Source organism: Eleginops maclovinus, chromosome 4 (assembly GCF_036324505.1).
Source record: "Eleginops maclovinus isolate JMC-PN-2008 ecotype Puerto Natales chromosome 4, JC_Emac_rtc_rv5, whole genome shotgun sequence".
NCBI classification, from domain to species: Eukaryota; Metazoa; Chordata; class Actinopteri; order Perciformes; family Eleginopidae; genus Eleginops; species Eleginops maclovinus.
This window is the reverse complement of record NC_086352.1, coordinates 29,525,894-29,551,711: the sequence shown is the minus strand read 5'-3', so window position 1 is coordinate 29,551,711 and position 25,818 is coordinate 29,525,894. Positions and strand designations below refer to the sequence as shown.

General features: G+C 39.9%; 1 protein-coding gene across 2 annotated transcripts in view; it reads left to right on the top strand.

The window, feature by feature from the left end:
- Window positions 1-400: 400 nt before the first annotated feature.
- The window catches only part of LOC134863842 (myocyte-specific enhancer factor 2A-like), a 46,644-nt gene continuing 21,226 nt past the window's right edge, over window positions 401-25,818 (top strand). For both annotated transcript variants that reach the window (XM_063882576.1, XM_063882575.1), the window contains exons 1-3: window positions 401-524; window positions 18,422-18,611; window positions 22,813-23,016. In XM_063882576.1, the coding sequence (XP_063738646.1) occupies window positions 18,558-18,611; window positions 22,813-23,016 (258 nt within the window). In that variant the 5' untranslated portion in view covers window positions 401-524; window positions 18,422-18,557. The remainder of the gene's footprint in view (window positions 525-18,421; window positions 18,612-22,812; window positions 23,017-25,818) is intronic.

Genomic DNA, 25,818 nt, shown 5'->3' with positions numbered 1-25,818 from the left:
TTCAAAACACATACATTTTGTGAACTATCAGCTGGAGAGATGCAAGTTTACTTCATGTGCACTGTTAAGGTTTTATTGAGCAAGGCACCAAACCCCAAACTGCTTCCAGTTACACACATCTCCATTAATGCATAGGTCCTGTGCATGTGTGTGTTTAACTGTAACTATATACCAACAGGGTAAAACCTGACTTTAGGTTTTATAAAGTATGCTATTTAGTTGTGCTACTACCCCAGAGTCATTTTAACAAATTGCCTACTGGTAGTAATATTCTCACATTTACTGACACACGTCACAAAATTACTTACACACGATATTACAGAAAAAAACACTTACACGCTGTTGGTCTTGTAGGATGAGGCAAACACGCACGCGCGCTGACGTAGTGAACGCTGGTGGGAGGAGCTAAGGTTCGCGCGGCTGTGAGTTTGTCAGTTTCCTAAATATAGCGGAGAGCTTCTGTCTCTGTTTGTTTGCGGGAGTCACTTTGATAAAAAGCAGTATTTACAGAAGTATACAGAGGGGTAAGTCTTCTGTCTTTATGTGTGAGAAGTCTGTTTACTGTCTGTCTGTTCGCTGTGGAGACTCAGAGGGAGGGGAGCCACTTCTTATAATGTTCCGATTTTCCTGTCAACACACAGCAACTTGGTCCGTTACATTGTTTCTTAAAAATAATGACAGTATATGCTCGTTAAGCTAAAAGTGAATTCAGAATTACGTCGAGAAACTACTTAATGTGTTTTTGTTGAGCGGTTGTGGCTTTACGTGTCCTTCCATGTGAGTACAGTACGTGTAGCCTACTGTACATGTTGTGATAAGCCGTGATGGAGAGCTCCATAACACTTTGATTCCGCCTGCAACGCTGTGCAAACCACTAGCTGTTTTTAGCCGGCAAGCTACTTTCTCCAATGTGTTCCTGGGATACTCCTGTGTCTTAATGTAATGGAACCTGCTGTTTCAGAAAGTGTTGTTTTTGTTTAATATTTTCTAAAAGGCTTACTAATGGGGCTGCTGTTGGAGTAGGACCAACAGCTGATACTAAACAAGTTCATTACAATTCAGAAACACTTTGAGTCCCTATTACAGTACAGGAATGCTATAGTACCAGTACACTGACTCTTAGCAATAGATGAAGGTGGTTGTCTTAAACACACAACTTTGATGTCACACAGTTGAACAACGAGTTCTGCATTATTACAATTTAAAGAGGTTTTTCCCCCCCAAAATGCTGTCAGTATAGTACCTCAAAAATACCAGCCGTACTATATCCCCTAAAAAGAGCTTGCCAGTTGTATGGTCTAATATAGTTTTGTTTGAAAAAGAAAAACATTAGATACAGTTTTCTGTGTTATTTTGTGTTCAGTATTGACAATAGGACCAATTACAGAATCCAATAGTGCTTTCAAATTGCATATCAGCATGTGAGGGTTGTCTTAAGACAGCATTGAAAATATGCCTTAATGTCTCTCCCTCTATTGCCACATATTTGAAAGGTTTTTAACTTAAAATGCATGCTCTGTTTGAAAACCAGTTGCTTTAATGCTGAAGATGTGGCGTCTATGAGAATTGAGAAAAATGTAAGACTTAGAAGGGAAGAAGTAGTAGTTTTTTTTTTGTCAGTGAATGTAAAACAGGAAAGTGTTTAGATTAGTGAAATACAGCAACTACCTCAAAGAGTTATGATCTTTTATATTTGTGTTCTGTATGATTTCCAAACAGGAGGAGAACACCTTTCAGATGAAAAATATGTTTGAATCTTCTCAAAGGACTTTTTTTAGTCTGTGTACATACATTCTTACTCTAACACATTTGTTCCAAGCGGCTCCATTTCAATGATATTTGGAGCTTTTCAGAGCAGTGCAGGGAGCGGATTGGCCTTGCTGTTGTGCTAGTTTCTGCTGTTGCTTTACAGATGTTTGCTCATAAAGTTATTTAGCCAACTCATTAAGAAAGGTGATAAGCATTGGACCTGGAATTTGAACAGAGATTTCTATACTATTTGAGCCCCAAGACAAATATAGTTCCTGGTTTTCTGAATGTTGTTCTCCAGTATAATTCAATACATTAATACATTTGCCCTGGGCTCACACAGATCCCTTTTCTCTGTCACAGATTTGTATTTAAAGTCAGTGTGAAGATGGTTTAACTTGCTCACATAACCTGGCAGGGCCTGGGGAATTCTCCAAAAGTCTCTGCTAGTTGTGTATGGAATAGCTTTATTTATTCAACATGACCGCTTCCTGGCCTTCCTTTCTTTCTTGAATCTTCCTCTGAGACTTTTTAGTTCAGTCAGGAGCCATTTCACCAGATGTCCTCACTAAGTTATGTTTGAAAGACATGCTTTTCTGAGTATTTTACAGTAAGCCTGTGAATCCAATTCCAAGTAAAACAAAGTAACTTCAGAAGGCTAGGGGTTAGGCATCTTTTTTATAATCTATGCTGTAACAGTGGAACCAGGAGAGACACAGATACAGTGGCTGGAAAGTGGCTTGTGAACAGACACAAAAAGGTCCTGCTCTGGGGTTCAGGCCTCTTTGGTTGCTCACTGCCAGGTCGCTGCTCTTTGTTTTCATATTTCATTAGCGGGGGTAGCGGCATGGAGCATCACCTTCAATTATCCTGCCTGTCAGTGGACTGACAGTGGCTGTCTGCTGGCTTTAGTGATTACAGGCTTCAGGGGACAGGTAATCAGGTCATGGTTACACTGTCAGCCTGTCAGACTGCTGAGACCACAGGGACCATATGGGATGGAGAACTCTCCCATCTACACTCAGTTGTCTCTGGCTTAGATATCCTGGATACTTTCTAGTCTGAAGCAGATATACTTTCATTTTGTTTGGTGTTTATATTTGTCTTCTTTTAGAATTCTGTTCAGTTATCATTTGAATGGCATTACGGATTTAAGGTTTCTAGAATGAGCAAACAACAATGGAAATATTGAAATGCTTGTATCTATTTGCTTTTAGGGACAGCCTGGGGCCCATAGCCAATGTACACTTTTTCCATGTGCAAGGCCAGTAATTACAAATATGACATTCATCGTTTTATTTATCATTTAGATCTGTTGTAAGCCATTGTTTCGGTGCCCTTGACATATTTAGAGCCTGGATGAGTTACAGTAAATATACTGAAACCTAAAGCACAAAATACACAATTCTAAGGCATAAAAACATGCATTATCAAATTTAGCCGAAATGCAGGGTTTATATTTATTTTGTCTCATAAAGCTATACATATGTTTTTGACCATAATCCCAAATCGTAACAGAAACCTCCATCTGATTTGATAAGCAATGACCCTCTGTGTCTGGTGGAGACCAAAAAAATGGAGCTGAAAAGATAGTATTTGCCATCAGGTGGCCAGAACGGGAAAGGAAATAGGAAAGTGACCAAAAATGTCCTTAAAAAAATACTTCCCCCTGATATGTTAAGGTCTGTCAGCAATATGTTGCAAAGCCCTGTGAAAGCCTTCTGGCATTTCAGTTACTGAAGGATGCATAAAGCCATCTCCAGGTCCTACCTTCTTGTATGGATAATATGGCTATTCCGGATCATTAGGACATCCTTGGGACGATAAAAACCCAGAACGTCTTGTGTTTTTAAAGTTTTGAAAATGTGTTTTTAACTTTCGAGGGAGGTACTGTCTTTTGCATAATGGGTACATAAGGTGTTGATTAGTAAACATCTGATTAAGATGTATGTCTCAAGTGTTCACATTGAAAGAAACATCACATGTATCATTTTTCAATATTTAGGTCAGGGTTTTCACATAAGGAGATTGAACAAATGGACCCAACCTTAATCATCTCTACATGAGTTAAAACAGGAAGCCTTAGCTTTAAAAAAAAACCACATTGTCAAGATGGGGAGCATGTGGGACAACAATGTAGATATTTTTTAAACCTGGCATTAATAGACATTTTATTCTGTATGCCAAACCCTCCAAACACTGACTGGCTGGATGTCATTTATTAGTTCATTAGAATGTAAATCCAAATATTGCTGTGCCCTAATGTAATCTGGCTCCAGACATTTCTGAGTCATCAAAACTCTTGGTCTTTATGCTAGAACAATGCTGTTTCAAGAGCCGTTTGATTTATGCATACATTTCTCTTTCTGATGGGTGTCAATCAGTTTAGGCTAGTTCTTTGGCATCATGGATACTTAGGTATAGTGACCTCACATAAAGGGCCAGATACCTGCATATTTATCTTTGTAGTGTAGATTTCAGTACCTTAACAATCGATCCACCTCACGTTGTGTTTATTGAAGTGATTCATGTCTCTTTCTTTGTTAGTCTCAGAAAGAAGCTTCTTCTTTTATACATCTGGTGATAAAGGTTGGTGACTGTTAATTGGCAATTGCGGAAGTTGAAATAGGTTCCATAAATGATACTTTAGGTTTGAACAGACATCAATTGCATTGTTACCAACAAAATCAAACACATGAATACCGGCCTGAAGCAATACTGCCCCCAAACAAAACTGTATTGCCAGTTATGTTTCAAAGGAAATGTTCTCCAGCATCACGTTGTCTTTCATCTCATATTTGAAATTTGACTTAATTTAAGTGTATGTATCACAAAAATGTACTCGAGTACATTTACTTATTACCATTCAAACACAGTTGCTGCATGATTTGAAAACAAATGAATAATTTAGATTACTTTGACCGATATTGACATTTTTATTGATGATTTATGATTTACAACATATGAAGGATTGGTCATTTTCGCATCATAAATCTCATCATGATTGAAAAATATTGTGCTTGCTTTGTTATTTGTTCCATATTGAGATTTTGATAACATTTCCCACTATTTGTTCAGCCGTAGTAAAGGTGCATCACATTCTGAGTCTAAAACTGAATTGACTGGTGTTGAATCAGTTGGTGATAAAGAGGACAAAGAGCTGCTGATTTCCTACGAGGGATAAAATATCACTTTTGAAACACCTTTACATGAATGGACTTAAAGCTGTAACCGGTAACATGACTTTGACCACCTGACCCCCGGCAGTCCGGCTCCTCGGGCGCCTGTATGGAGTCCATGTGTTCCCCAGTGGTGTTTTCTTTCCCTCCTAGTTTCCCTAAGGATAGAATATTTGGGGCCTTGTGGTAAACAGAAATAGCAACACTTCTGAAGGACAGGCTTCTCTTTTTGCACCACACGCTGAAGAAATAGACGCTGCACTGTGTGTGCGTGTGTGTGTATTTTATCCAAAGACTATTTAGAGTCGCCCGTTACCGACTGACTGGCCTACGGTTTTTCTAGTCAAGTAACATGGCCAGTTTTAGGGAGCCCGAGCTCAAGCAGGCTGCTCTTGTGTGGACCGAGGCAATTCTTATCCACTTTGATTAACTGTGACCATGTCTGGCTAAACCAATAACATGCTGAATCACGCACGGCACAGAGGACGAGATGTTTTGATGACTCTTTTCTGCTGTGGAGGCATGTTGTGTGTACCTGTCTGTGCTAATGCTAACATCCAGACTGATGAAATTATGGAACGGAACAGGCTCATACTGTCCACTTCACTTATGTCTGGGAGTTTTTTCTGCCTTCTTTTATTTTATTTTATTATATTATTATTATTAAATATATTCCTCTTTTTTCACCAATCTCATCCAGAAATATGGCTCCACTCATTACAGCGGGTCTACAGTTCGGTGCAAACTGATTTTAGGAGAAAAGCCGTGGGAGAAGGGGATTTCTGCTCTCATTGAAACTCCCGAATAACAGAACGAGGCCAAACATTTCCTTCTTTAACAATTAAAACAGATAACTAACATTTTTGTAACTTTTAATTTATTTTCAAGTTTTCCGCAGCCACGTGACGTACCAGAGTCCTGAAGGGCAAGGCAGGAGAAAACATCGTTGTCATTTTCTAAGTCGGATCTAAATAGTCGTCTCCTGTGTTATTCATCTTCTCCTGGACAATCTTTTTAAGGTGGATCTAGAGATTCACTTGCCTTGATGGGCCTCCGTTATTTTACTTGAGTGGGAAATTAAGATATTAAGAAACTCAGGCTTTTTCATACTGACACTTTCAGATAATATCTGATACCCCTTTGTGAAAATGGGCCAAAGCTCTTCCAAAACATAACAAAAGTGATCTTTTTCTGGCAATACGTAGGCCATTTATTTTTCTCTTTGCTAAGGGATGACTTATAATCACAGATATTTGTGTTTTAAGATTATTGAACCATAATTTCAGTTGGAAATAAATGAGTGAGCCCAGCGCATAATATTTCCTTAAATGTTACGCATTATGCAACTGTATTCAAATGACTTGCAGACTTTGCTGGAGGCTCAGGGGAAATAAAACAGTTTTATATGCATCTTTTATAGGGAAGTAAGATTGCAATCATGTTGCTGTGTTGAGCAATATGTTCTAGTGAGGGCTTTCGTTGTTGCCCTCGCTGTGGTTTCAGGAAGAGCTTCTAATCTGATGGACCTGAGAAGTCTTGCTGCTTTGGTAATCAGGCTGGAGCTGCTCCTTCCTAGCTAGCCCAACCTCTGGCTGCCTGCCGCCTGGCCACTGGGCCACACACCCGCACGTTTGATGCTAAAAATGCCGCAGAGGAGCTCAGAAATTACACTCAATAAATACAGAAATCAAATCATACAATTTCCAAATATTAGCCTTGCAATCTACTTTTCGGCAGTCATATAAAACCGTCTTTGTTGTTCACAGTAAATAGGTTTCCCTCCGCCTTGCCAACTCAAACAGTCATGTTGGGTCAATGGCGGCTCAGCCTAATTAAACTCGGTGTTGATTTGCTGAGACAGGGTCCAGACCAGAGAGCAGTTTGGGTCTGCTCAGAGTCCGGACGCTGTCATTTTGGAGCCAACACTTCATAAATGCTGGCTGTACATGAAGACTCTCACTGCTTTCTGAGTTAGGGACTATGCTAACAACTGGTATATGTTCAACTAAGGGCAATTGTGACTATTCAGACAAATAAAATAAGAAATGATGTTAAAATAGTTCTTGTAACCCATCTTACTATTACTCTTCCAGGGAAATTCCTAAGACCAGGGTGCAGGATCACTGAAATATCCTTAAAAATACAGTAGCTAAAAGGCAATTCTGGTTAAATCCTATCTGTTTATTAATGAGCTTTTGACGTGTCTGTCCAAATCGACTTACAATAAGTGCATTAAACCATGAAAAACAAACTCAAAAGCAAGAACACTGCTCATACAATAGATTTCAACAAGCCGAACTATTGTAACTGTACGGCGTTGAGAAGTGCGGTTCTCAGTTGTTATTGTCTAAGGTGCAGCAGAAACCGGTAGGTTTTCAGTCTGTGACTTGAGAAGTCATGATATCGGTTTTCTACTGGCTATTGAAAATTGTTGGTATATGAAGGTTAAGTCAGTAAGAAAATATAATGTCAATAACAATGTGTTGCTTTGATGACTGTTAATTGGAGTCAGCTTGTGTTGCATAGCCTCGGTGGTCGGGCTGGTGTTATCTCCCACACAGTGTGATCTCAAACATGGTTTACAGCAATTAAATCCTCCAATCCCAGGGGATCTAATCCCAGATGATATACCTCTTATTTTTCAGCAATCCAGTTTAAAGGAGCACTTTGTAGTATGGAAGCTATTCCAGCTGCATACAAATATGATCTTTGCTGACCAACTTTGCAGAAGCGGTCTCCTTGATGCTTAAAGTTATTTCAACTTTGACCTTCGTTGCCTCCAGCCTTTCAAAGGGCAGCTACTGAGATAACAGCTGTATGTGAGGGAGCCATTTTTATACTCCTACTCTGGCTCTACCTCTGCAGGTGACTCTCTGTGTAGGCAGCTTACACTTTCATTCTGATAAGGTTTGCACAACTATTATTCCATTCAGGAGGCCCTGTTGTGCTTTTTTGGGTGTTCCCTCTCCTGTAGTGTGGTGTAAAGGTTCCTGTGCATCTAAATGATCTGAAAAGGCTTAAATCCCAAAGTTCCCTCCAGAGGGATTTTCTATCCCACACAATCCCCCCCTGCCTGAAACGCCTCCATGTGACTCCTTTGCTTACTTTCGTAACAGAGTGACATCACTACATAATAATAATAATAATAAAGCTTTATTTATATAGCACTTTTCATACGTGACATGCAGCTCAAAGTGCTTTACAGAAAGGCATACATCACAAGTTAAAAACAAACAACAAGAACAGATGTTTAAAACCGATTCAGATACATGCAGCTCAACAACAAAGTATATATTGTAGCAGATTAAGAGATACATTCTTGCAAAGGTATGGTAATATAATAATAAACAATAACATTTTTAAAAGACCAACTTAAACGGAATGTTGCTATTAAAACTGTTACATAAATAATACAAGACCAATAAAACAATAATAGTAGGTAGATATTAAAGACTAAAAGACCATTTAAAAGGGGTCGCTAATAAAAAGCTAATCTAAAGAAATGCGTCTTTAGCTGTCGTTTAAAAATGTCCACTGAGAACATAACACTCATGTTTCCATTGGCTAGCGCTCCAACTCATGATAGGCTAAGGGGTTGACCAACCACAACAGATCCGACCAGCTAACCAATCAGAGTAGACTGGGCTCTGGTTTCAGACAGAGGGTGAAAGAGGTACTGCAGCACAGGCCGTATGAGAAACATAAAGAGCTTTCTGAACATTAAAGCATGCCACAGTAGAGACACAACATATCACCCTGAAAATGAGGATAATAGGGCCCCTTTAAATGCATGTCAAACCTTTGAGAGTGTGTCAGTATTTCATCTTGACAATGTGCTCCACTCACCCTGAAATGTTGATGTTGAATGCTTTAGTGGCACATTTACTTAAAGGAACAATTTTCCACACAAGAGTGATGGAGCTGAATGCATGTGGAAACTCTTCCATACCGGCTTTAACTGAACTCTAGTTGTCCCTTACTGTCTCCGAGAAACGGTAGTGTTGGTGTGTGAGGGAATGTGTGTAGGGGGTTTAGGGTTGGGGGATAGGAGATTGCCTGAAGGACCCTAAGGAGAGCGGCGTTAGATCTACTTAGCATCGCTTCACAACATTGAAAGGATGATATCACTTTGCTGAAAGCACAGTTTTTCAATGAGAGCTGGAAAAAAACCAAATGTTGAAGAATTCATTATAATATCATTTAGTAGATCAAAGGCTCGAGATGCTTCTCTGATGAAGCTCTGCAAACTCATCTGCAGTGAGCGTAGAGCAGGATTTGCTGCACATGTGGCTGCACTTTAGAATTTGTGGGGGCTTTACTAACTTTTAATTCTGTAAATATTACATCTATCTTTCGCTCACCTTTGTCCTAAGCATATCTGTCAAGACACATTTTATCTAAAGACCAGTGCTGTCCAATAGCTCTGTAGTTGGAATAAATTGGATAATCTGGAGGAGCTGGCTGAAGGGAGGACGAGGAAGAGGAAACTGGACAGTATCCTGGATAACCCCTCCCACCCCCTCCACGCAGAGGTAGTGTAGATGAGTACGTTCATCCACAGACTCATCCCACCTCGGCACAGCACTAAGTGCCTGGGAAACTCCTTTGTGCCTGTAGCCATCAGGCTGCACAACAAGGGGTTAACCATGTGACTCACTGACAATAACCCAGACTGTACATCAAGCCTGTTCATTGAATTCCCTGATTCCGTATTAACAGATACTCACCTGTGCGTCATTTGATTGAATGTTCATTTGATTTATCCTGTGTACTGTCCTGGTTTTTTCATTCTTATTCTGTTGTTGCTTTTACAACTGAACTTCCCCACTGGGATTAATAAAGGTACATCTTATCTTATCTTATCTTGGTTCCGAAGGGATGTGTTCCTGTGGGGTGAGGACCCTCAGGGGACATAAAGATGTTGTTGGGGGCCTCATATGTCCAGGGAAAAATGTTGGGGGGAAAAATGGAACTAACCTAGAACAACATTGTTTCACTTTGAAACTGAGGCCGCCAGAAATGGCTAATCCCACTTCTCAATAAAAAAAGAAGTACTAGATACGTACCTTTAAAAGGGAAATAGCAAAACAACTGTTCTCATTTCTGGATTTCACAATATACTGCTTTACTGCTTTTCTGCAATTATATTTTATGAATCAGAGGTTTATTAGTTTCTTTGTCAAGAATACCTAAAATAATAACATGCTGAAAGCGCTTTGAAGCTACTTCTCCAGCCAAAGTACAGTCCGTATATGAGATGTGTTTGAGTGTCCTTGACAGGGAATTGTCTGGGAGCAGTTGTGGTTTGGAGAGTTGTTTGATTTTATTGGCCCAGTGGGGCTCAAGCCTCTCTTGCCTGTTATAAAAATCATACTGTACGCCACATGATTACAGCTGGGAAGCAAGACATTTCTACCCGTGCAGTGTCACTTTGTTTTAGTCCGTTCTCACTTTTCCTCAGTCACAGCTGAAGCATGACAATGGCAGAAACAAAGAATGAAATAATGAGTTGGTATTGAAAGTTCAGCCGACGACCAATTAGAGTTTTTATGAAAGGAACAGAGAGTACGGAAGCCATATTTTACAGGGCAGCTTGTGTTTCCATCTGTGTTGCAGGCATGACATCAGTGTCTCTCTGTTGAGACAGGAAAATCTTATCCCACCGTCATAAAAGCAACACAATAATGAAATGACATCACAGCGGGTCCGTAATTAAATGAGTAGACTGCTGTCTTGGAGTTTTTACAAGGCTGGGAGATTGAGAGTCACAGTGCAGCATACTGGAGAACAGTGAGTAACCGGAGACAGCCCTGAAGCTTGGGGCTTGTCGAGTATGAAATTCATTTCATTTATTATGTTCATTTAATAAGAATGCTTTTTGTAATGTTAAGACATTATGCCTCAACATAGATCTAGCGACCCGGGTTTCCCGGCCAAATTACAATCAAGTATCACCCGTGTTAATTGGGCTTAATTAAATGGCCTTCATGAAGAATTATTAGTTGTGCTAATGTTTAAGGATACAGTATGTTCATGCAATTCTTACCCTGGGTGTTTATGGCCCTTTTACATACAAATAAGTATTATTTTACAGCCAATTACACCCCTTTGCAATTGAATTTCAAGTGTTCCTGCCTGCATTTATTTTGCCTTTGCCAGCTGGTGGCGGCTGCTTAAGTTGTTTTCCACTGCATGGTGCGCCTTTTTAAATGGATTTTACACAACTCGCATGCACAGTATTTAGTTTTCCACTGCAGGTAGTGCTTCTCAGCTGATGGCAGTAACAGTGCTTAAAAATGCTGTGTAAAACACTTGTTTAATCCTTTCATCTGCCACTAAAGAGAGAAAAGGCTGCAATTTGTCAATTATAGGTTTGGTGTTTTACTTACTTTTGGCTTTTATTTTCAATCCGCGGTTCAGTACTTTAAAAAGCAATCGATGTTGCATGAATATTCTGCCAGTGGTATATTCGCAGATGGATCTTGATCATGCTGAAGGGTGATCTTTTAATTAATGACTGCAGCATCACTCATTTTTACCGCTTATTACAAAGCCACATACTAAATAAACCAATGACTTTACTCGAAATATTGATACAAACTGATTTTATTCACTTATTGATTGCATTACGCGGTTGTTTCCAACAGCTGGAACTGTGGAAACAACCGCGTATCTTAAAGGTCCCCTATCATGCAAAATGCACTTTTTGCTGTATTTTATACATAAATGTGTCCCCGGTGTGAAAGGAGACTCAAGAAGTGTCAGAGAATACAACCCTCTCTCTTTTCCTCCTTACCCACATCTCTAAAAACAGGGGAACAAACGAGTTGATCCAGATCTTCTGCCGATATGACGTCATAACCGAAATGTGGGCTGGCTTTACATTGAACTCCTGGCAATGTTCCACCCACGTGACACGTCCCAACCTATCGTCCCCCATATACAGTCGGCGAGCTGAAACCACTCTGTTTCGGAAGTAATATGGTCTGCGTTTGAATTAGCAAGCATCGCTAACACTCAGAGCTAACGCTGTACTGGAGAGAGTATGTGTAAAGAAGCTTCAGCTTCAGCTCAGATTTTAAAGCGAAAGTCACAGAATCAGCACTTCAGGAACAGGGCTGAAATAGAGTGGGATGAGGCATGCTGCAATGGGGGATCTGTTTGGTATTTTGAGCAAAACACTTCACAGACATGTTTTGTATAGATATTGCCCTACAATATATTGTTGAAATATAGCATAATAGGAGAACTTTAAAATGACGACAGCACTGATCAAGGTTTCTGTAACTGTCCAAGTCTATCTTAAAAGGCTGCCAGAGCCTACACTGCATTCCCGTTAGGGTTTACTAAAACTGTGATTTTCTCCTTTTTAATATCACTGAACATGGTCCGTTGACCCTCAAGCATTGGCCATGTTATCAGCTGCGTTGTTAACAAGTATTTTCAACCTCTGAAAGGTTCAAATTGACCAATCAAAATCAACTAAGCTGTGTATTAAAGTCTTTGAACGTTACCTTGTTGTATCGGCTAACTATTTTTGCTGCGTTTAACAAGAAAAAGCCAGGCACCAGTTAGTATCGACACCTTTCGACCAATGAAAAACAAAACAAGAGCAAGTAAATGCTAGTGGAATGGAAACACAACTTCCACTGTCATGTTGCTTTGCCTCAGACAGCCCTACACCATATGTGCACTTCAGGTGTAGCCAGTAAAATATACATCTTATTGCACACCTTCTGTTCCATCTCAATTGTGGCCAAAGCGGTAATTACTCCTCTCCTTACTGAAACTAATTCTGGACACAGTCACACAGCATCTAGGATTGCCAACTGACCAGGGGAGTCAAGTGGTATGGCAGATGAAACTTTAATCCATCCAATCTCCGTGGCCTTCAGCCTGGCATTAACTGGCTGCGCTGCTGGTGGCGGGAGATGAGTTTAATTATTACGTTTCAGGCAGATCTCATTAGCTCAGTGACCTGCAAAGCAGCAGAGGTCAGGCGTCGATACTCAAGCTGCTTGATACTAGAGACCAGCCCGTCTGACTGTGGGTGATGAATTAATCACAGTGCGTGCTCCTGCCGCGCTCCGGCATCAGACAACAGCAGGATGCGGTTTCCTTACTCCTGCCTTGCAATAAATGACATAATAAGCGATAGGAAAGGCTGAAGTGAAACCAGTTAGGATCAGCTCTACTGACACTGGGCATAATTACGAGAGGACACATTTGCAATAACTGTTGTTGCCAGCTGTGACATGTGTATTAACTTGTGCTTATTCAAAGAGTGTGTATCGCTACGGAGCATCATTTGCATGAAAAATGCTAATTTCATCGCTGGTTCTTTTAAGTTGCTGCAACAGCGTTACGTTTTTACATAAATTGTCATTCGCTTTACTAACATCAAAGGAAACCCGTATTCACAACTGGGCATGTGGGGAGGGTTGGCACATTCAGTGCTACTCCAAACAGGGAAGTGTTAGACACTTCAGCCAGTAAGCAAGCCGCATCTCACTCCACCTCCCTTGGGGAGCAGGTCCACCACATAGTTCTGTTTACCATTAAAAGCCCCCCCTTAGAACTTTTATAAAAACTCTGCTTATGAGAACTTCAAAGAATGTCCGGACTGGCGGGGGAGAAGATTCTTCTATCAGTCCGCCTCGTTATGCCTTGAGTAAGAGAGCCTCTCCTTCTCTCCCTCTCTCCCTCTCTCCCTGCTGATGGATACGATGCAAATATGATGCTGGGGGAAGAAGGACAAGATGGAGCAAAATGCTAAGTTTAGGAAAGCTAGTGTTGAGCGCAGCTGCAGGGAAGACGGGAAAGAATGTAATCTATTTCATCAGTCGCTTTTGCAAACGCCGCTGAAACGGAAACGCTTTCATCTTCTTTCAAGTGAACGGCCATGAATCTCACCGTGTTTGTTTCTATGCTGACACTTAGGCCCAGCTCTCTGATGTATCACGTCTGAATAATCTCAGCAGGACCGGGAGAGTAGTTTATTTTATTCAATCATTTGTTATCTTCCAATGATTGTGAAAAGAAGATTATTGGGATTAAGTGACAACTTTGTTATGTCATGTGTCATAAAACCAGCCCGATCTTGATTGGCGGGCTTCGGGACAACAGCTCGATGTTGGGTAAAGGTCTGGCTGCACCTTGCTGGATGCATTACTGCCTCTGGTGGTCTCCTTTTATTTGCAGGCTAGGAAAGAACTACCAGAACATATAGCAACCAGTGTTTTTATGATTAAATAGTTCAGAGGAGCACACATTTAATCATAGATGTAGTGTCTAAATGATCTATCAAGTGCACAAGATGATGCATTTAACTTCAGAACGCAGCCAACCGAGGTTCTTTCTAAATGCGTAGAGGTGTGTTTCAAAGTTAGCCAGTATTCACGTTAAATAATCTGATTTCTGAATATGAGCAGCTCTAATGTTTACTCTTGCCAATATTGGCGACTGTGTTTGCTTTATTATACTGGTAGGTAGAAGAAGATTGCAGGGTTACCTAGTGGTGCATGCTGGGTAGTATCAGCTTGACACCTCATCGATTCGCTGTTGGAGTGACTGGAGCAGAGGTCATGGTGAGGTCAACACAATTAGAGATGAACCCAGGGTCTTTAATGAGGTGGCGGGATGAAAGGGTTGCCAATTACTCCGTGCAGCTTTGTGCGTAAAAAAAAAAACATCCCGATGATTAACCTTCAGCGGCTTTGCCTCTGTTGAGTCTTTACACGAGGAGACCGTAAAGAAGGGAGGGGGGGGGGGCTTTTAATTAGTGCTCCTGATGTTAGAACTGTTTCTCACAATTACTGTTTACCCCCTTTATTGGAGTTTATTGGGGTCAATGGGCCAGTGATTGAGGGGCACTGCCATGGTCAGAAAATAAAGGGTATTGTGGGGGGTGGATGTGAGTTTCCTAAGTATTATATAAAGATGAAGATGCAGCCTGTTTGCCCTATTTGTTGTCAGTTGAGAATAAGAGGATAACAGGAACTGAGTGCTAGTTACTGAAGGGTGACTAAGATCTCTGGTGTATTATTAATGTTAAGTTGTGGTACTATGGGGGGTTTGGTACATATTTCTAACCTTATCCTATATGTTTTAGCATTGCATTTAACAGACTGATATATGGGGTTTCGATCCTCACATTTAACTCTAAAAAGAAATGGGAAAAAAAGCCCATTTTCCAAATGTTTCAATATTCTTTAACATTTGAGTTTAAAACAAATAGCTTTTGACATATATTAGTGTAGTTGTTGATGTGTAAGAACTAAAGACTTTGGATGATACATTTATGACTTGATGAGGAAACGGTGATGTGTGTGGGAGAAGGTGTTTGGGAGGGGCTATTCTAAGTTCACTGTCAGACACACAAGTCATGAAACAGGAAGTACTGGAGTTGTCATGGCCAACAGGAAGTGGGCTGTGTGGAGGAGTTTTTGTTTCTGCCAGTCCTGCTCTCATCGTTTCGTGGTAGTGACTGTTTTTCTATTGCTTTACCATCTGCTGGCTGTTAGTGAAATGGATTTGATCATTTCTGAGTCTCAAAAGGGAGAAAGCCCCCGCAGGCATGTAGACAACATGCACACTCCACACAGAGATGCCCAGCTGGACGGCAGGTTTAAACACTCTTCCTGCCGACAGCACTAAACTGCACTGCTGTGCCTCACCATTATCACACATTATATTCATAGGTCACGGTCTCTAATACCACAAGGAAAGCTTTTGGATGTTAAATTAACAATATATCAACCAGCTAATTATCAATTTCATTATCAATTGGCCACAAGACAACAAATTCCAAATTTGAGCCAAATACCTTGTTTCCAGTCCTAATGTTAAGCTAAGCTAACTTAATTTCCTCCAGGTTCATATTTAACATACTAAATGGTATGGGAATCGTATTGATCGATACCAAATAAGCAATTAAACTCGATTTAAAGCTGCCGTATGTGCATCACATATCTTAATGTAAAGAATTCATTGACCGTATATATATTTACTGTATATGTCCTCATTGTTCCGTCATATCAAACATTCACGTTATGTGTATAGCATTGCTAGATAGAAACCCTTAGGCTGTATTTACTAAGACAACAATGCCCAAGAGACTCTTTGCTATTGTTTGAGCGTAACAGATGTGAAATCCTGTGAAATCCAACCTTGGAAAAGTGTGTTTCACACCCTCACAAAGCATGGTCACGCTTCCAAAGATCCGCAGGAATTGGATTTCACGGGGTGAGATAAAGAGAAGAGCGTTTGAGTGTGAGGTTCGCTCGGGGGGGCTTAGCACTTCTTTTTAAGGAAACATCCAGAGAGACAGGGGGTATATATTGAAGTTAAAGAGGGATGTAGAGAAGGTCAGAGGCAAGTATAGATTAGAAAGGGCTATTTCATTTGTGTTTGCTGTTCAATAATATCTTCAAATGTTACTTTTAACAAGCAGAGGGTCTAAGATATACGGATTCAAGCAGCATGAGATTAATATTGGTTTAATTTATTTCAAAAGGTACATCTCCATTTTTATATACGTATGAAGACACTTGAAAATTGTGACAAGTTAACTAGTCCTGCATTACCGTATTTCATCTTTAAGTGGTTCTTCTCATTGTATTAGAATAGCATGGCTTTGCTTTTGGGTGTAATGAAAAAATGAGGCATAGCTGAGCCTCGGAGACGTTTGTGTGGATGCTGGTGACTGCAGCCTGTCGGCTCCTCTCGTGGGTGGTATTGATCCTCCCGTCAGCAGGATAGAGTTTCTGCCATAGTAACATATTACATCTGCATCGATAAGGACAAGATGTCCGGGAAGTGAGATGTAGAACTTGCTCATTGCTCTACAAGCTTCTGCAGCAAGAGATTTACCGTCACAGAGAAAACATTGTCTGCAAAGTGGTGGTAAATGTGTTTGTTATTTGTATTGGATGTATTCTGTACATTTTAAAAATATATATTTGTGTCTTGCCATCAAATCATGTAGAATTTAAGTAAGATAAATCATTTTGACCTTTAAATCCCAAGAAGTCTTTGATACAGTGTGCACTCTGAACTGCCTTGGCAGGGTCCGCTGGGCTCTAGGCTTGTGGTGATCTGGAGGCGTTATAGGAGAGCGTTTATCTCTTTGCAAACCAATTGCAATTATATAAAACTTAACTCCTAAATGTTTTCACAGAAATATATGAAATTCAATAGTGACTGAGAAAGCAATCACTCAAATGTAGAATACCAGGATATCATAAAACAAACAGATGTTGAATTCATTTCAAATCAACATAGGATTTTCTATTTCCTCTTATTCCTTCTCATTAATCCATTGCATGGGGCATTTCAGGAGACTGGCACTCATGTTTTATTATATTCAAGCAAATATTGCAGTCATTTGAATCAGTAAGTAATCACAAGTACATTTCCGCTGGCGCATGACCAATGTATTTCTCCCAGCCCTGTGAACTGGGTGATGGTGGCTCAGCTCTGGGATTCACAGGCTGCAGTAATCCAGAGTGGGTTAGGATAAAGCCTGGCTTCGCCTCCCTCTCTGCCTCCTCCCAGATCAGATGAGATTAGAAGAAGAGCTAAGGAACTCTGGGGGAGGGCAGGGCTCAGAAACGAGCGCTGAGGCTGAGGAGAGGAGGGACACAGGAAGGCAGGTGGCCACTCCTGCAGGAGGAGAGCAGGGACGAGATCACTCAAAACCTCTGGGCAGAATTTTCACGTTCAAGTGAAGTAGTGCATCGGTGAAAGGGAGTTTGGTGCCAGCTAGAGAAGGTGTGTGAGGAAGATTTCTCAGTTACTTGAGTCTTTCTTGGTGTGTTTATTGTTCATCCATTGGTCACAGATTCAGTTCCAAAGAAAAAGACTTCTGAGACTTCGGGAGAGATGTTGAAGAAAGAAAGGGAATAGCATTCCCGCTGTGACAGAAATGCTGGTTGAGCCACCGGTCGCACTGCCTTTGGCTCGGTTAGGAGTTTTTAGGTGGGAGAAATCAAGTCCTTTGTCACTGGACTAGCTGCTTCTGCTGGATGGTCAGTGGATCTTTGTGCACTTCTGGTGATACTCATTGATGTTCATCCTTCCAGGAACAAAAATTAGGAAAGGAAAGCCTGAAGACTCGTTGCAAGAACTATCATTGTGGTTGAGCCAAGTTGACACAGAACATGTTGTTATGGGTGGTTGGCTGAATGGTAAAGTTTGTACAGAATTGTTCAAAACTAGATTGAGTAAAAGCGGTCTTGCAAAAAACACACTACAGTAAACTGTATTGATGTATCTTTTTATCCGTCATATAAGGTATATCATCTGATGATGATAAGACCATCCCAGAGTTCAATGATGTTCTGCCCACTGGATTTTGTTTCTGTGCAAGGAATCTATGGCCTTTTGTGAAGTGATGCTGTTGTAAACATCCACTCTTTGTTTCATGCAATAAATGACATTTTGAAAATGCATTAACTGATTGTTGACCCCGTCTTTATCTTGTTATTTTTCAGCAAGCCATGCCAAACTGATACTGGAGTAACAGAGCTACCAGTGGAACTATGTGTTGAGGACTGCCTGTTGAAGTCTAAACCTTACCTGGAGCCCTCTGATATTGTAATTTGGCTGTTGGAGGAATTTGTTTTGACCATGGGGAGGAAGAAGATCCAGATCACCCGGATCGTGGATGAAAGGAACAGACAGGTCAGTGTCCTCTTGTATCATTTTAAATCTTTAGCCATTTAGCTGTATACTTATTCGAAGCTCTTTCCCTTACAACAGCATAACTTGAGCAGTGCTGTTGCATTGCTTTACCAATTTAAATGGCTAAAGAGGGGGTCACCGGAGGTCACTTTGTTTTTTATCCTGACAAAACTAAATTTGTCCTTGTTTTTGTATTTAAGTTACTAATGGGGAGACATTTTATTGAAGGGTTCCAATATTTAACAAGAGCAATACAGCTGGAAGCAGCTAAATGGGATGCAATGTAATCCTTAGGGGCTTTTACAAACAAAATGCACATCCAATAAAAGTGCTTTTCTTTCACTCTGACATTCTCTGATGGTTACCATGAGTGGAAAAGGCCCCACAGAAATATAAAATGCTTCCATTCCCTTTACTTGATTTGTGCTGCTGCAGTACTTAAAACATTTCAAAAAGTGATGTCCCCATTTGTAATTTAGACACAAAAACTTGGGAAACAAGGTTTAAAAATTAACCGTTTTAAGCAGGGCGTTAACAAAAAAAAGTACATCTTCCATAAAAGAATTTTGCCTTTTTTGGTTTTGGCAACAAAAAAAAACGTTGGGTAACCGAAGTCGTTTACACATAAACATCTATAACCTGTAGGCTCCTTCTTTTGGAGACTAGTCCGTCTAACATTTCATCTTCTGTATCACAACAAACATCCATTCTGAAACACAGTGTTTATTTATGCCTTGGTAAACATGACGTAGAAGTAACTTTGGTTAGCTTTCATGGGATGTGATGTGTTGATGTGCCGCTCTGAATCACGCAAAGATCCCATTCTCAAAAAAGTCGTTATCAGGATTTTAAAACATGCAAAAGCGTACATATTAAAAAAGACTGAAGTACTGAATACTGAAGTAACAAACGTTAATTACATGTGGAAGTATTGAGAGCTTCATTAACATTTTTCGAAGGGATCGCTGAAGGGGCGTTCTTTGGGTCCCATTAGGTTTCAATAGAAAGAGGATCAAAGATCCAAAGGCATTTTTGCTTATTGAGAGTGCAGCGGTCACAGCTGGTGGCGAGGGCAGTAATTTGGGGTTAGCTGGGCCCGGAAAGCACCCTGTCATTAGCAGGGTGGGTCAGCGTTAGGGACACACAGTGGCCTTCTCTCCTCATCGTCTCCTCGCGCAACCACACTGCTGCCCACTGGAATCTCTTTCTGTCTGTCTCCTCTATATATATCACCTCCAACAGCACAACAAATACCGGCTTGTCTGGAGGGAAGGCGCAGGCTCTGGAAATAGCGATGTGGCTGGAAAATAAATATCTGGGATGATGAGTATATTTGATGTTTGGGTGTCTTGGCCAGAGCCTTTTTAGATAGACACTGCTTTAGCTGTCGAGTGTGCATCGCTGGAGACTTCTATATATTTAGCTTCTTGTACTCTATTTTTGGGAAGTCGGCTTGTGTGTCTCGTTTTATCTTGCAAGAGCATCTAGGGCTTCAAGCTGGTTTTCCTCTTTTTTTTTTTAAACCATCACACTTTTACACAACATGGTGAATATATAACAATGACAGTAAGATGAACCAGCGATAAACCAGCCATCAGCAGTTAAACGTAGATCCTTAAAGAGGAACAAAGTACTTCTTTCTTATCGCTTTTCATAGAAATGTGATTGCAAGTCATAGTAAAGTTATAGTGAGTATCATTTTACATATTTAAGAGGTAACTGTAAAACAAACACCACTTTAACTGCCTTTGGAATCATCAGAGAACTTTAGCGTCCATTTGACCACATCATCTAATCTAATTTACTTGAATGAGATGCAGTGTTTATTCAGTCATTACTAATGTTCCAAATGCTTCTGGCATTGGTGCAAATGTTCAGCTTGTTGAACATGAGCTCGGTTGTCCATCTGATGCATCCTGAACAAATGAAACTGCAGTGGAGACTAAATATGACATTATATCACACCAATTGGGAAAATGTGATAAGAAAATATACTTTTACGACCCAATAGAAGACTACATCACATGTCAGCGGCACATTCCTTTCTGAATGTGGCTTCCTCTGCTATAAAATATAAAAAAGCCACAGTGCTTTCATGCATATAATGGTGCTCCCCGCACTTCCCTGGGTAAAAGCCTCCAAGTTAGCCTGGAAGGGAAGAGCTGCTGTAAGTCACCATGCTCCCCACATTTAACCCAATCTACTGACTTATAAAGGCTTCAGTTTCCACTCTCCAAATGACCGTTATCTGACTAACGTCAATTTTAGAGGTAGAATTCATTCTTACAACGCTCAGGAGTTACAGCAGGTTGAGAGGATATTTCTGGGACCAGGGAATTCCCAGTGATGGTGAGGACGTGCAATGGAAATGGATAAAATGCTAGATGCAATATAAAGAAATGTGTCTCTTGGTTTTGGAAGGGTGTGAGAGGAGGAGAACAGTGTTGGAGAGGTTTAGTCATTCTTCTGAACAGATCAAATATCTCCGCATGAAACAAATGTCTGCCTAACCTAACCCTAGCCCGAAATATGTTTTAATAATGTCCTACATTTAAATGAAAAGATACTTTTTTATTAACTTAACTTCCTTTTAATGGACAAATTCTTCAATGTTGCCTCCCTTTTGTGTGCAGCATCAGAATGGCATTTTGTTTTACGACAGTGAGTGGTTTTTTTTTATTTCAAAGGCAGAAATTTTACATTCATCTTGTTTTCATGTCAGTCTTACTTCAAATGTTTTGGAGCAATCGGAAAATGTTTGGACCAAATGATAGCCCTCAATCATAAAGCCACCACTGAATCTAATGCTACGAAACTATCTGCAACTGTACAGGAATACTGGGTTAAAACAGATTACGTTATCAAACAGAAAACTCAAACGCCACCTGAAACCTTTGGGGGCATTGAAAGTTTTAAGGGTACCCTAACCCCCTCACCCTTAGAGCTTTTCATCAATGTGGATAGAGTATAAGTCTGCTTAGAACCCAAATCACTGTGCACTGATCCATGTGCTAAAGCTTTATAGTATTTGACTTTGCATTTATGTTTCTTGTTGGTAATAATAAAGAAGCAGGACTCTTCCTTCATCAACAGTTTCAAACGCCCGTAGTAAAGCTGCTCGACAACACATAACAGCTGTGTTGTGAATATTCCAAAATGCAGGAGCAGCAATGAGCAATACACCTGATACTTCGCATTGCTGGAAATGTTGAGAAATGTGCTGACATTCTGTCATGCTCACAGAGGCCATGATGAATTGAAGACAAACACAGATAAACACAGTTGGCTCAATGCAGGGAGTGAGCTGTAGTGTTCATTTGCTTAAAACAAGCAATGACTACATATGTTCGACAGACGTCATTTAACACCAGATGTGACTGCATCAACGGGGAGGAAATAACAAGGTGATATTTGGCAAGACTAGACGGACTAAAATGTTAACAACTTAAATAGTTGAAATTGTATTTGATTAATCAAGATAAAACTAAAATGCTCACACTTATAGACAACTAAATCTTTACTATAGGAAGACTTGGTAAATATGATTAATATCCAGGCTGAACACTTAATCATTTAAGAAGGGGAAACGTTACTTAGTTGCTCTCCCCACCCACTCAATCAGTGGCATTCCAGGAAAAGCCACAATTCAAGTTATTGCAACCCTGTTTTAGTAAATCCCCCCTCCTCCTCCTCCTGTGACACATTTTTAATCACTTATATCTCTCTGCAATACCAGGTTAGGTCAGTTACTAACTGTGTCTTGTGCTAATGACGTGTTATTCGGCTCATAATCAGTTTGTCTTGGAAAGAGCAGCTGTCAAAAGTGATTCCTTTTGACTGTGATTGAGGGTATGCATTGACACGTACTTTTAAATACATGGAATATATGGAATGGAAAAAATAACCTTGAAAAATCAAGTAAATAGCTTTGATTATAGATTGGAAAACTATGTAACGTATACAGCCCAACATATAACGAATGGTTAGATTTGACAATTAAAGTTCTGAAGAGAGTTGATGTATCTATTTTCTGTTCATTTGTTATTTTATACTTTTTTTAACCCTAACTCTAACTTCAAACTTGGGTAAACACATTGTTTCTTAAGATAACGAAACATTTATAAAAAAATTACCAAGTGGCAACGCATGAGTGGATGTTGGAAAAACAACATCACTTCATCCTCCATTTGTATCCTTCCAGGTGACTTTCATGAAGAGGAAGTTCGGTCTGATGAAGAAGGCCTATGAGCTGAGCGTTCTGTGTGACTGCGAGATCGCCCTCATCATCTTCAACAGCTCCAACAAGCTGTTCCAGTACGCCAGCACCGACATGGACAAAGTCCTGCTGAAATACACCGAGTACAACGAGCCCCACGAGAGCAGAACCAACTCTGACATTGTGGAGGTGAGTGCCAGCGGCCTTTCGTTCAAAGGTTTCCATCTCATGTCATAATGCTAGTGTTGGCACTGGAGAGCTTGGGCCCCCATTACAGTGTTATTTATGTGCAGTCTGTGTTTGGGGAGGAAATCTGAACTTTCTATTTCCACTTTGCTTTTGGAGGGCGATATATTTAACCCCTTTAAAAAGAGTTGTGAGTGCCAGATGAATTCCTAATTCCAAATATTCATCACATTAAACGGTCTGTTTTGCATTAATATTCAAGAAATGGAAAGACATTTGACAGATATTTAGGCGTGAAAGAAAGGGATCTCATTTAGAAAACCCACGAGAAGGAGAGAGATGAACAGAGACTTGGAATGTAAAACCTAACATAAAGGATCCAATTCTTTACTGTCCAATAGGGTTCATATACCAATATTTATTTCTGAAGGCTCTGAAACTGTTACCATTCATTTAATGAATTGGGGAAGGAAATGAGTTTGTGTTTCAGAAAGAGGAATTCCTAGAAAGTGCACATGCAGAGAGTTTGGCAGATCTGGTTGAACTGATGCTGCCTTCAGTGTGGTCTTACGCTTTTCTTTTCTTTTTACAATTTTGGGCAGCATAATATACATTTGGAAATACATTTGTTGTATTTTTTTAATTCAAGGAAACACATTAAAGCTTAATCATATTCGACACAAACCACTCCAAGAGCAGCTTCAACATTTTAGATGCAGAAGAGACAAAACTGGAAATGTCTCTCTAACAACTGAGGCCATGAAGTCATTTCATGCCGACTTACGTGGCACAGAACAAAAGGAGCTCATGAGACTGTGAACACTTAATGAAGTAACACGGATCAAAACCCTGCAGGACAGTTAAGTCCTCATGTTGCATAAAGGCAATTACAAACTATAAGGGGCTTGGAGAGCGCAGACCTCCACCAAGTGAAAATTAACGCTTGTATCCACCCCGGGGTTTTTGATCTGTTTCCAAATGAAATGAGTTAACCTTGGCCTCTGCCGAAACCACCTATCAAGTCTCAAGAAAATCTGGCTGTTACTGGTTTTCGTAATCCTACGGAGAGACCGGCAAACAATCTAAGCCGAAACATAGAAACAAGCCAAAACTTCACAGAAGGTCAGAAGAACATACCAAATGTTAAAAGTAGAATACAAATGATATAAAATGGCAAATCTAATATTAAAAAATATAGTTGTATTCTTCCATAAAGACTTAATGAACATCTAAAAAAGCATACCATGAACATGGTTTAGATCCTATGGATGATTACACATACTGGCAACGTTAGTTTAATAGTGTTAGAATGACAACATTTCAGAAGATGGTAACATTGCCTACACATAACTCTGGGAAGGGAAAGAAGAAGAAGTTAAAGAGCATGTAAATAAAGTGTCATAATTGATGGTTTGTTCTTTTTAAAGATCAAGCATGGCCGGCCTGAAACGAATACAATGGTGGAACATCTGCCTTGTCAGACTTTCATTGCGTCTTGATTTATTTACTCAGGAATTGAAGCACAGTAAGATTTTGCACTCCACTAATAATGAAGACTGAGAATATTCCACTATGAATCTGCTGGAAATAGTTAAAATGCAAATAATCTGTGAGACTTGTAACGTACACCAGTCATAAACTGGTCTGCTGGCTGCATACTAGATGTTTTCAAGGATAGGATAAGACCCAGCTGTTGGCCTGCTCGGTGGGGCCCTCCTGTTGCATCATGGTCCCTGAGCAGCGCTGTCACAGCACGTACTCATTGCGGCTGCCATTAAAAATGAATGGCCATCGTGACTCACATTCTGGCTGTTTATGTAAGCTCCTAATGTGTGTTTGCCTTGCTGAGAGCATGAATTTACTGCACACACACACACACACACACACACACACACACACACACACACACACACACACACACACACACACACACACACACACACACACACACACACACACACACACACACGCACACACACACACACACACACCACACACCTATCCGATGTAGAGGAAACTAAACTTCCCAAACAGACTGTGCTTATTAAATAAGTGCTAACACCTTTGTGAAAAGAGAGAGTTTAAGGAGAGTTTAGGCATGTTTTCCAACTGCTGTCCGTCTTCACTTTGTGTCTTTCTACATTACCAGGAATACACACTTCAACTTAACCTTACTCAGTAAATGTAACGTTAATTTTCAAGGAAAATAAGACAGTTATAGAACTACAAAGAACCTCAAGGTAAAAGAAGCAATAACGAAATGTACAAATCATTTCTTAAAACTCTTGAAAGTAAAAGTCCTTCATTCAAAATATTACTTCAGTAAAAATACAAAAAGTGTTGGCATAAAAAAATAACTTAAAGTACTCCAGGCCAATCTTAAATGACTGGATTATGATTATTTATGCATTCAGTTGCTCATCAGAGCTGGTCATGATGGAGATATTTGAAATTCATTTGATTACGGCTTATAGATATCTTAATATATAGTTAAATCTTCTTATTTGTTGATTTCTTTTTTGTTTAAATGTATAATTGAAATCTATAGTTTACTAAAGTTTACTGTATATATATATATATATATATATATATATGCTGACCGATATGTAAAAGACCAACCATATATATATATACATATATACATATATATATATATATATATATATATATATACAGTGGGGCAAAAAAGTATTTAGTCAGCCACCAATTGTGCAAGTTCTCCCATTTAAAAAGATGAGAGAGGCCTGTAATTTTTATCATAGGTATACCTCAACTATGAGAGACAAAATGAGAAAAAAAAATCCA